Source organism: Brassica rapa, chromosome A05 (assembly GCF_000309985.2).
Source record: "Brassica rapa cultivar Chiifu-401-42 chromosome A05, CAAS_Brap_v3.01, whole genome shotgun sequence".
In the NCBI taxonomy this organism is placed as follows: domain Eukaryota; kingdom Viridiplantae; phylum Streptophyta; class Magnoliopsida; order Brassicales; family Brassicaceae; genus Brassica; species Brassica rapa.
The window spans coordinates 19,256,488-19,269,525 of NC_024799.2; the positions used below are offsets into that span (position 1 = coordinate 19,256,488).

General features: G+C 31.9%; 3 protein-coding genes across 3 annotated transcripts; 1 reads left to right on the top strand and 2 right to left on the bottom strand.

The window, feature by feature from the left end:
• Positions 1-324: 324 nt before the first annotated feature.
• On the bottom strand, positions 325-1,212 carry LOC103869252 (glutathione S-transferase T3-like). The gene has a single exon (XM_009147320.2). It carries the CDS (start codon positions 1,210-1,212, stop codon positions 325-327), a length of 888 nt encoding a protein of 295 aa, XP_009145568.2.
• Positions 1,213-2,593: 1,381 nt separating this feature from the next.
• LOC103869163 (UDP-glycosyltransferase 84A2) lies at positions 2,594-4,412 on the bottom strand. The gene has a single exon (XM_009147224.3). It carries the CDS (start codon positions 4,293-4,295, stop codon positions 2,802-2,804), a length of 1,494 nt encoding a protein of 497 aa, XP_009145472.1. The 5' UTR covers positions 4,296-4,412; the 3' UTR covers positions 2,594-2,801.
• A 5,940-nt stretch (positions 4,413-10,352) lies between these two features.
• Positions 10,353-11,790, top strand: LOC103869164 (protein DMP2). The gene has a single exon (XM_009147225.3). The coding sequence runs from the start codon at positions 10,984-10,986 to the stop codon at positions 11,539-11,541; it is 558 nt and encodes a 185-aa protein (XP_009145473.2). The 5' UTR covers positions 10,353-10,983; the 3' UTR covers positions 11,542-11,790.
• Positions 11,791-13,038: the final 1,248 nt, after the last annotated feature.

Below are 13,038 nucleotides of genomic sequence, written 5' to 3' on the forward strand. Positions count from 1 at the left end.
AATGGATTAATAGGATTTTATACTAAAACTTATAACATTAAACATAAGAACATTACAAAAGTTTAAAAAAATTAGAAAAGTAAAAAATAAATTACAAAAGTTAAAAAAAATTACAAAAACATAAAATAAAAGCATGATTTTTATTTAATAGATAGAAACTTAAAAATGAGATTTTACCCAAACTTATCCCATATATGTTCGATCAAATCATGTTTCAATTGTTGATGGACTGGTCTACCCCGAACTCTTGCTCGACGATCAAGTGAACTGAAAAGCTCAGTAGGTTCCTTAACGAGAAAAGAAATATCTGCATCTTGAAACGTCTCATCTTGATCGTCTGTACGTCTTTACAACTTCTTCAGCCTCTTTCAGTGGTTCTTTTTTGGCTAAAAGAGTGTCTAGAATAGCTAGCTTAGACAGTCTCTCCTTCCTGTCCAAATCATCCTTCTTCATCTCCCAATCTTCCCTCTTCATCTCCATGATGGTCTCATAATCAGCCACTGACTTTCCTTTTGCAGTGTTCCTTTTAGCCTTAGCCGCCTTTACACCTTCAGGCCGGACCTCATCATCAGCAGCAGTGGTGTTTGTACTTTGGCTCGGGGTGTCACATTCTTTTCGCTTTGAAGAACCAGTCGGTTTAGGAGTGTTCAGACTTAGCCACTTCTGTTCAAACCGCAGAATACACCACGCATGCTCAAGAGTAAATTTCTTCTTGTGATCAGCGAAGTAGATCTCGTGCGCCATCTTGAGAACATCGTGATCACTCTGACCAGAGCTGATCTGTCTCTCTGCTGCTGCATATGCAGCACAGAACTTGTTGGTGAAATCGTTTATCTTGTGCCACCTCTGTTTTATATTCAGATGCTCTCTTCGGTCACCACTCTGTTTTGCATGTGGAGATGCAGCATAATATTCACCTACTCGGGACCAGAAGGTCCCTAACTTCTGTGAATTTCCTACCACCGAATCCTTAGACGTATTTATCCAAGCGCTGATGATAACCTCGTCATCAGCTGGTGTCCACTTTTTTCTGTCCTTAGAGGCCAATGGTGTCGCGGTTTCTTGTGAACTAAAAGGAGGGATATCAGCCTGTTGTGACTCTCCAAAGTGGACACCCGATTGATAACTTTCATAAGGAAAGTTCTGACTATTCAGGAGGCCAACTAAACTAGGGGACTGACCATATGGATTCAATGGATTCCTTGAATCCATAACGATTACAAGAGAAGAGATTATAGAATGAGAAAGTATAGATATAGACTGGTTGTAAAATAGTTGAGAAAGTATGGATATAGACTGGTTTGATTTCGAAGCTGGTTGTTAAATAGTTGAGAAAGTACTAAAGTTATAATGACGGTGAGTAATTACGTAACCATCAACTACCACTGTCTAATCATGAGTTATTACAGTCATAGCAACCAAAAAAGAAACGAAGTAAAGTTAACTAGATACACACATTGCGGTTACAACCAAACAAGTTAACTAGATTATACTTGTCTATACTTGTCTACACTACAACCAAACAAACTAAAACACCAAACCATAGTAACGAAACATTTAACCATCTCACATACAAGACCAACCTGTTGGTGAAATCATCATTACAACCTTACCTACCAATGATCTAAAGTAAACTGAATTCCTCATAAAATCCTCCTAAAATTTAATTTCACCATGAAGATACATGTTTCTATTATAATGTTCGACTATAGCTTAAGACAATCCGAAATACGACAAAAACAACTATACAAATGACTTATGATGAACACATAACCGAATTCAAATTACCAACTCAACATATAAACCAACTCAAGGTCTCGTCTGTAATCCCTAAACTTTGAAATATATTTACTAAACCGAATTCACATTACAGTCACCTCATTACACCGAATTCAAATGACAAGGAAGCACCAATCATACAATTACACCGCGAAAGGAGAACAATTAAAGAAGACGTACCTGGTTTTGATGTGAATCGGAGGAGAAGCTATGAATCAGAGGAGAACCTATGAATCGGAGGAGAAGCTTTGTGTCGGAGGAGAAGCCGTTGAATCGGATGAGAAGCCTTTGAATCCGACGAGAAGTCTTTCAATCAGAGGAGAAGGCGTGAATCGGAGGAGAAGGCTTCCAATCGGAGGAGAACACTTTGAATCGGAGGAGAAGCTTTCGATTGAGAGCGGAGGTGAAGTTTTTGATGTGAGAGCAGAGACACACCGCTGCTCACCTAGTCGCCGTCGATAACGAGAGAGAAAGGGGAGACGAGAAGAATGAAGTCGAGACCGATCTGGAACTTTCCTCTACCCTCTTCGGTCTTCCTATCCCCTCTCGCCACGTATGCCCAGGGACGCGTTAACAAAACTTCTAATTTTGTTAACGTCCCTCTTTTAATTGGGTTTATTTGATTTAATTTTGAGCCCAATATTAACAAGATACGTGAGAAGATACAGCGATGCTGATGGCCTTACATATGATCTATCGAGTAATGAACTTTAACTGTTATTTTTCTTTTGATTTCCAAAAAAAAAAAAACACCGAGTCTTACTTAATTTTAGTGTGCAATTGTGCATGGTATAGATTACACCACGTCCACATAAATCAAATGCAAAATACATTTCCGAATTTAACAATATAGCAAACTAATTAATCTTAAGAACACGCGTCGTGACCTAACATTATTCAAGAAGGATAACTAGTCTCCCCAAACCCATACAAAAAAAAAACGAGAACAAAGAACGGAGCATACAAACAAACACAATTATCAGGATTTGCAGAAAACAAACAACAGATAATACAAAACACATTTATGACTTTTGCAATAAAAGTTTTCGAATACTTCCGTTTTGATTGAGACTTCCGTTCTGTTTAGCCACATGTTTCACGCCCAACTTTTCCACAAACTCATCAAGATTCCGATCCGACGAACCACCGCGAGCCACGGCCGCTTCCGCCTCCTCCTTCCATTTTAAAGCATTCTTCTTCAGCTCCGTCGCTTTCTCTCCTTTCGTAACTTCTCTCAGCCTCTCCGCTACTTCCTCCCTAGGCACCACCCTCTCCTCCGTCTCTCCACGGCTAAGCCTCACTCCCGTCTTGAAGACGTCGATCATGTAAGCAGCGTCGGTGACTTGATCTCCCCACTGAGGAAAACAGACCGTTGGGACTCCACTAGACAAAGCTTCCATCGTTGAGTTCCATCCACAATGAGTCACGAAACAAACCAGAGAAGGATGAGCTAAGACTTTCTCTTGCGAACACCATTCAACGACTTTACCTTTCCCTTTGAGTTCTTCAGGCAAAACATGTCGCTCTTTGTTTACACCTAATTCTTGTTGTCTTATCACCCACAAAAACGAAACGCCAGCGTTTAAAACGCCAAACGCAATCTCGCTGATCTGTTCTTGTGTCACGTAAGCCATGGTACCAAATGAGATGTAAACAACGGAGGAAACAGGCTGCGAGTCTAACCACTCCATGCAGTCATCCCTCGTCTCAGACATATCTCCTTTGATGTCATCACAAATCAACGTTTTGGCCATTTTGTAAAGCGGTCCGAGCGGTCTGACAACGCCGGTGCGAGAGAAGTTTGTCATGTGGTCGATGATATCTTTCTCCAAGGAGTAGAAAGTATCGATGAGAACAGCGAAAGGCTTGTGGAGACGTTTGATCTGATCAATGATCACTTCTCTTAAACCCGAATAAGGTGAAAAAGGATGAATGAAAGAAGGGATCTCGTCGTGTTTCAAGACAGGCATGCATGGGATCTGGACATTGATCTTGGGATCTGTTTCAGTCGGGAAGTCGACAAGCTTGTGGTGGTAATAATAATAAGAAGCTAGGCAAGCACAAGACTGGACCCAGAGAACAGCACAGGGGATTTGAAGATCTTCGGCTACGTCACAGACCCAAGAGACGAAAGGGTTGTTGATGAGACACGTCACGGGCTGTTTCATCACTTCCTTGTAACGTTTCACCAGGTTTTTGATCTCTTGTTGTCCGACCAGCTCTAGTTGTGGTCGGAGGATGGTTAAGTTGGTTCTGCTTGCATCGTCGTCTTCAGGGAGACCGTCGTCGAAGAAATCGAACCGGAGATAACCTTTACCGATAGGTTTGAGGGCTCGGTCTTGAATCTTGTTGGCGGTTCGCATCTTTTTGCCCCATGATTCTGTGGTGACAAAAGTGACGAGTAAACCCTTCGAAGCCAAGAGCTTGCCGAGACGAAGAAGTGGATTAACATGGCCTTGCCCTGGGAAAGATACAAGCATAACATGAGGAGGTAAAGGAGAAGATGATAGTTCCATCCTTCAAAAAAGGGGTTCTCTTCTGTGTGCTCTGTTTTTTTTTATCCTTCTCAAGTATGTGACATGTTAAGAGTCAAGGGATATGCTTAAATACAAGACAAATAAGGTGTATAATTAAGGAGTTATCAATTTCCACCGTTGTATTGTTGTCCATACTGTCTTATTCAATTATATTGAATGCATGAGGCCCTTGAAAGGTAACTTGGTTAAGAGCATCTCCAAGTATTACTCCAAATTTTACTCCAAAATGGTATAATTCCAAAATAGAGTTGGATTTTACTCCAATGTAGTACTCCATTTTTTACTCCAAACAAAAAGATTCTATTTTCATTTAGTTAATAATTATTATTAGTACCTTCAACTTATAAAAAATTAACAATGAACCCAACTATTTTATGTTTACAAAATTTCCATAATAATATATTTTATTTAAATTAAATATTTATCATTAAAAATACAACGAGAGATTATCTTCCAATTTCAATTCGTGCATATTTTATCATACGCAATTTTTCTAATTCAAAAATATTTTTATGCATTAAAAGAACATAAAAAAATAAAGTTTTGTTTTGTAATTTGAATTATGTATTGGGTCCTACTGTTTGTTTGTGCATATATCAAGTTCAACAAGTACAAATGTTATCAATCAAAATTTTGACTCATAAGATTAAAAAACTCATCTATTTTGTTTGAATAATACTACACCGATTTTGGTAGTTTCAAAAATAATTTACCGAATTAATTATTAAATTACTTATATTATATTATATTATATTTATTTTATATTATTTATTTTTAGTTTTGAATTTTATGAGTTTACGCATATTTTATGTAAACTATAAAGTAATCTTTTGCGGAGTATTATATTTTTTTATGTTATTATATTATTTTAAGTATGAAATAAAAACATTAAAAATTGAAAGGACCATTACATAAATATAAAAAGTTCAACTCCAAAATGGAGTAATGGGTAAGATTACTCCATAAATGGAGTAACCCTAGCTATTACTCCATTTTGGAGTTGAATATGGAGTGGGGTTGGAGAAGATTTTACTCCATAATTAAGTTTGGAGTCAAAAATGGAGTAGGGTTGGAGATGCCCTAAGTGGGTGACGTGGATAACTTGACACTCGTTAGTTTCTCGGTTATTACATTTTGAAAACAAAAGAAGATTTTTTTTTATTAACCTAAAAAGAGACATGTCAGTGTAACGTTACCTCTGTATTACTGTATTCCATGTGGTGTTAAGGAATATTCGATCATTTTTTCTTTGTATTTATATTAAGGGATATGTATCCCACATTGGAAAATCAATGGGACATTAAGTAATATATAAAGGGTTAGGGCCAATCCACTAATTGCCAATTGGTTTTGAGTTGGAAGCCCATAATAAACCCGATTCTAACATGGTATCAGAACCCAGATCCTAATAAGTTAAACCCCTAATTAATATTAACCCTATCCGACCGGGTATATAGGTCGTAATTGACTCGCTCGACCGAGTATAACTGTCTTAAAAAAAAAAAAAAAAGTTTCCGAGATTTCTGGCTGATAAGAGCCATCATCTCGAGGAGGGGTATTAAGGGATATGTATCCCACATTGGAAAATCAATGGGACATTAAGTAATATATAAAGGGTTAGGGCCAATCCACTAATTGCCAATTGGTTTTGAGTTGGAAGCCCATAATAAACCCGAATCTAACATGGTATACATATCCCTTAATAATTTATGACCCACATTTGGGTCCAAACGATTGGATGTTCATCCTACGGTCCTACCTACATGTCCACAATATATACAAAAAATACATGGATCAAACTGATAACATTTGTATTTTACAAGGGTCAACAAGCTTACTCTTTAGATTTCTGTGCAAGAATACATGTAAATTTTTTCTTACAAAATTTTACATGCATGGGTTATTTGACCCACATGCCACTATGGTAGCTCCCCCACTATCAGTCGTACTTGAAGTTCGTAAGTAACGTTAGCTGAAGTGTTTAATTTTAATCCAAATGACGTGCCTCGTGTATGATATACTCTTGTTAATTTTCTCTGTAAGAATATTTCGGACCCACTTTTATATTTGTTTTTATAATAGTATTTAAAGGTAATCCCACTCTAGTTTAACTATATTTTTCATATAAAATAGAGATTGTCATTATTTTCTCTAAAAAATAGAAAAATAGTAATTTTTTATTTTGTTTTATAATTAAAGATTATCATTTTAGAAAAACATTGGAATAATACTTTATTTCTATTATAAATTAAATTTACTTATTTTAAAAATAAAATAGCAAAATACATTAGAAATGGTCTGAAATTAGGTGATAATATATAAAAACGAAACCCAAATAAAAGTTATTTAACCAATATATTTGTTTTGTAGTATAGTTTTGAGTATAAAACTTATGTCGGTATTACGACTGAGAAGATAGACTTTTGGAAATAATTTTGCTTTTTTTTTACTGAATAAATTTAAATGGTAGCAAACTTGATACTCCTGTACCATATTAATACATGCTTTTGGTTAATGGCACTTTTATAATATCTACAAAGTTATTTGCTTTTTGGTTACTTTTAAAAGAGTATTCCATCAGATTTGAGAACAATCATCAACAATGCATAGCAAAACCAGTGAACCACACCATTCACCAAAATATAATATCGTTTCAAATTCAAGTCTAGCTTCATCCAAAACAATATCTACTTTTCTAACCGGCGATGGTGAAATTGACCCTAGTTGACAAATTTGAGATACTTTTGGACAATAATAGTCTGTTAGTGGACATTATTATCAAACAAGAAAGTAACAAAACAAGTTAGACCGGCGTGGCGAATTAAATACCTCTACTTATATATGTTTTCTTCTTCTATGTTTGTATAGAATCATCAATCATGGATATCTCGGAGACTTTAGAACATGATTATTTGTGGTTCCAAAACCGGTTTCTACAGGAAATTAATACAGGAAATTAATGTGTGGGTTTCATTTTTTCTTTAACAAACGGTCACCAAAGTGGCGAATTAAGAATCAGTTTTGGGTCAGTTTTTGCACTATTTGCGGGTCTCACCGATACGTGATGGTCCGCAATTGATTCATTTTTTTTTTATTTTTATTTTTTTAAAACAAAAAATAAAAAGAAATTTTTTTTAAGGATCCCAAAAAGAACTTCACGGATAATGATGGTCTTATTAGTCTAGTTCCACGAAATTAAAAAGGTGACGTGTTGTTATACCGTTGGTTATCTAATAAGTGGCTGATTTTCATCTAAACCCAGTTTGTTTCGGTAGTTCCAAATCTAGTGCACTACTACCAACCGCAAAGCTATTAATGAGTTTTGTTTTGCATCATGACTGCCTTTTATCACCACATACATGAATCATGAATGTAGTTTTGTGAATGTGGTTTTCTTTTACTTTTAGTTGCGATATTTGTAGATGTAGTGTTAATATATGGATCCACGTGATAGGCGAATAAATATGTGAAAACGGTTGAAACGGATCAGAAAAGATGTGGGTGGCTTAGAACAAATCAATTTGAAAATGTAAAACAAAAAAATTGGTACGTACCAAATATGGGTATGGTAATTATCAAAACCGTTTTAAACATTTCAAATAACTGAAACTGTATTTTTCTTATCAAATAAAAATATATTAATCAATTAAGAGCATCTCCAAAAAAACTTTCTATTATAGAGTTTGCAAAACTCTATATTTGAAGTTTCAAGGTGTTATTCTCCAAAATCAAAACTTCAAATTTAACTTCAAAATTATTTGTAATTTACACTATAGTCCTTATGTTTATCATAATTAATATAAATCCATAATAAAATTATAAATAACTAGCACATATATAAAAATATTATAATAATATTAATTAATAAAACATTACACTAAAATATAAAATTATAAATAGAAATACATAATTAAATACTAAACTACAAGCACAATACCACATTATTACATAAAATTATTTTTAATGCTTCATTTTCGGTTACACAAAATTTGTTTGAAAAATATTTTATAAGTTCCGGAGCAAATTTACTAGACTATTAGTGTTGTTGTAATATTTAAATTTGTGTAATAATTATGTCTTCATGTATCTTTTTTTTTAAATTTTGTAATATTCTTGTTGTCTAATTCTAATTTAAAAATATTATAAATCTTATTTGAATGTTTTTTAAAATAATTTCTGTGCAAAATTTAAATTTATAAAAAATAAATTTGAAATATTTAATATATACAAAAGTTTTAAAGGTTAAAAGATGAATGAGAAAATACTAATGAATCATAAATATGATTTATAATTAATAATAAAGACAAAGATGCAAATAAGAAGATGAAATTTTAAATTTAGAGTTTTGAGTAGTGAAACTCCAAATATGAAGTTTTACTTCTTAAAACTCTAAAATTTAAAGTTTTGAATTTTCTTTTTGGAATCCAAAAAACTCTATATTTGAAGTTATAGAGTTTCTTTTAGAGATGCTCTGAACGTAATTATTTTTGCATAAGACAATACATAAATTATGACAACATTAATAACACATATCTTGCTTACAAATTTATGGGTAGACAGTTACAAAAAAAAATTATGGGTAGAGAATTGTTTTTGGGTGCAAATGTCAAAATTTATGGGTGTAGAGAGCTTGCTTACAAATGTGATGTTAATGAAGGGTTTATTTTCACAGAAACCATTTGTTATTATAATTGAATTGTTCAATGTTGCAGATAACATGTTATTTTTATTAAAAAACTATAGAGTAATTAGTGAAGTAGAATAAAATCTAGGGAAAGGTAGTGGAAATAATATATAACGAGATTTTGATCCGCGCGGGTGTTTGTTTTCATTTTTCTATACATAAATTATTATTTTAGAACATAAACGGTATATATTTTTAACGTTAATCATATACTTAAATGTTTATATAACTATTTCCAATATAATAATGTTTTAATTTATATGTTATAACTAATCAGTTGTTTAAAACCATATATATTTGTAAGTTCTTATTATATATTTATCTTATTGTATTTGCATTTAGTTATTAAGAAAATTAATATATTCATGAGAAAACATATTTGAAAATTATTTTGTATTTAATTTATGCTAAATTCTGACCCGTTTTTCAAAGCCAGATTTCTTTTTACTAATATTTTTATACTTATTCATTTTAAATAATATATTATTGTATATACAAAAGTCTAATATATATTAATTTTTAGATATGTATTATATAATTTGCTAATTTTAAGCCGTTCTATCATCATATTATATTTTAAAAGTAAATAGTTTATATTTATGAAAATAAAATTTATAAATTTATCAGTTGAATATACTTTTATCATATTTATTTAAGTATAATAATTGTATTTTAACATGATCATGACTATAAAGTAGATAAAATAGGATATATATTTTTTTTCATTTTATAAACGATAATTTAAAATACATTACGTTATTGTTAAAATATTTTTACATAGATTTATTAGAATTTTAAAAATAATATATAATATAAATTATATTTAAAATAAAAATATATGATTAAAGTAGTTACAAAGATTTTATATTATTAGCTTTAAAGAAATACATGTTAATTTTTATACATGTATTATATAGTTTGCTAATGTTAACCATCTTACCAACATATTAGATTTTATTTTTGAACATAAGTATTTTATACTTACAAATATAAAATTCATAAATTTATAAATTTAATACAATTTTATTATATTTAGCTCAATATACTAATTTCTTTTAATATGATTGATTATGATTATATAATAGATAAAATATTATAATTGTTTTTTATTTTTCATTTTATAAACGATTACTGAATATATTAATGTATAATAATATTTCAAACAAATTTCAAAATTAGTGAAAATATTTAAATATAATTTCGAAAATGAAAATCTTTTAAAAATCTTGTAAAACATATTTGTTAGAATTTTAAAATAAATATATCTATACTATTAAAATGAAAGGATATCAAAAGATATTATGATTAAAGTAATTTAAAGATTCTATGTATGATTAGTCTTAATAAAATAGATTTATTAAAGTGATGGTCCAAATTAAAATATCACACATTAAAAAAGTCATGACTTCTATTTTAATATAAAAGATCTTTAAATCAGATGTATTTCATATATCGATTTATTCAACAGATTAATTATATATATTATAAAAGCAAAACATTTCTGACAGAATTTGATTTATATAACATAAAATACGATGTATAATAAGGTAATTTAAAATATTTTTTATACTATGTTGCAGAAACAAACAAATTCTGCACCATATCATTCGACGACTTATGAGTGACATCTGGAATGGAGCAAGAAAACGACTTCACGTTTTATGCATCTAAACGGGACAATCTAATACATAGAGGAATATAACGAATCTAATCCTCAAAGCCACGTTTTCTAGTACAACCCAAAATACTAAAAGTGGCAACAAAAGCATACCCAAAAGCAAAAAAAGTTAATCATAATTAAAACCTCCCCCAACTCTTTGAAAGAGTATAAGCAACACCAAACCCTTTTTTACGTAGAAGCAATCTCTCTCAATCTCTAAATATATAAAGACTAGAGAAAACGATGATTTCATCAGAACATTCTTCAAGAATAACCAACAAATTGAAACCTAACTTAATTACCAGAACTAGAAGAATTTCAAAATGTCGACAACATTCAAAGCCATAAGAGACCGGACATACTCTGGCGTAGGAGACCTCATCAGACTCCTCCCGACAGGAACCGTCTTCTTGTTCCAGTTCTTAAACCCTGTCTTAACCAACAATGGACATTGCCTCCTAATCAACAAATACTTAACCGGAGCTCTTATCGTTGTATGCGCCTTCTCTTGCTGCTTCACTTGCTTCACCGATAGCTACCGAACTAGTGACGGTTACGTTCACTATGGAGTCGCTACCGTGAAGGGTCTCTGGCCAGATTCTTCTTCAAAGGATTTGTCATCGTATCGGCTTAGAGTTGGAGATTTCGTTCACGCTTTCTTCTCTCTTATCGTTTTCAGTGTTATTTCTTTGTTGGATTCTAATACTGTTAACTGTTTCTATCCTGGATTTGGTTCCACTGGGAAGATTTTTCTAATGGTTTTGCCTCCGGTGATAGGAGTTATCTCCGGCACTGTCTTCACGGTGTTCCCTAGTAGACGTCATGGAATTGGGAATCCGTCCGAGAACAATGACGAAAATGCTTCTGAGATGGAGAAATGATATATATGAGTTTCACTATATATATGTGCATAATTTAATGAAATGAATGTACTCATGAAATGGCAAAAGATTGTGTAAGTTATGCATGGATGGTCATATTGTAATGTTTACTAATTTTATTTTTCTTGTGATTTAATATTCATGTTTGGTGAGAAATCAATGTGTATCTGTTTCTTTTTTTCTTTGTAAATGATTTTTTTTTTCAAATGTTTGTTGATAAATAAAAGTACTTACATATCCATTTAGACTTTTAATTTTGGCAAAAAAGAAGAAGTAATTTCTGTGGTTTTACATATCCTACGGTTTTAATCTTTTTACCGAAATCAACAGATGCTTGGGAAAAGACATATACACAAATCTTCTCTGTATCCTTTTATTTGAAAAATATATAGCTAGGGAAAAAAGCCTGAATGACAATAAAATAAGTGTATAATAAAGGGAGTAGAAAATAAGATATGGAGTTTGAAGCGTGGTGTTTTCGGATTAATACGAAGATTATCTCCTTTGAGATTCAATTATTCCAAACGCAAATATAGAGTTTTTATATGAAAAAACTTTAGTCATTCCATATGCAAAATAGATGTGTGTTAGTTTACTTTGGATCTTTACTGGTGTATCTATTTTTTACTTTTGTTTTCATAATTCTCGTTGTTTAGAATTCTTTGCCTAAAAGACTTAATAATACTATCCAGTGTAAAAAAAAGAAGATACGGAGTATATCATAATATTTTGAAGTCTTGATTTCCTCTGAATGATATTCTATGCTACATAAATTTGTAGGATTCAATTATAAAAATTATGTGCGCGCTCATCTTGGATTCTTGGTAAGAAGCTTGTTTTACCCATCAAGGACAAATTCTTGAGAGTTTGGGATCTCGACACCCAAGTCCAACACTGTATGGAATATATAGTATCATCATAGTAAAGTCTGGTCCGTTGATGCTGATCCAAAGGAGAGACATGTTGTACTGCCTTTGCTGGTCTATAACTTAGATTAGGTGATAACCCGCACCATGTTTAAATTCTTAAAACAAAGATATGTTTTCAATTTAAAACTGGATTGGTTTTGTGATGATCAATGGTCGTAAATTCTTGAAAACCAATCCGGTTTTGTAAGTTCTTGAAAATATTTCAGCCGATGGATTTTATGTGTGATGATCAATGGTCGTTAAAAAAATGTGTAATAGTACGGGAGCAGTTATGAAACTCTGCCTTCCAGGAAGAAAATGAGAGTTTGTCATTGCTCGATTGCGCAATACTCGTGACATCCGTTTTCTACTTATCACTATGGACACATTAAATCTGTTCCGGTTATTTAATGATATGTGTGTTTCAATGTTATTATTTCTACTTTATTTTTAAAATTTTCTACTATAACAACTTTTATATTAAGAAAAACGAATTCGCATTCAAAATCAAAACCTATAAAGATATTTTTAATTTAAAACTTACATTTATCTAAACTAAACGGTGTGTTAAAAAATTATAAACTAAACA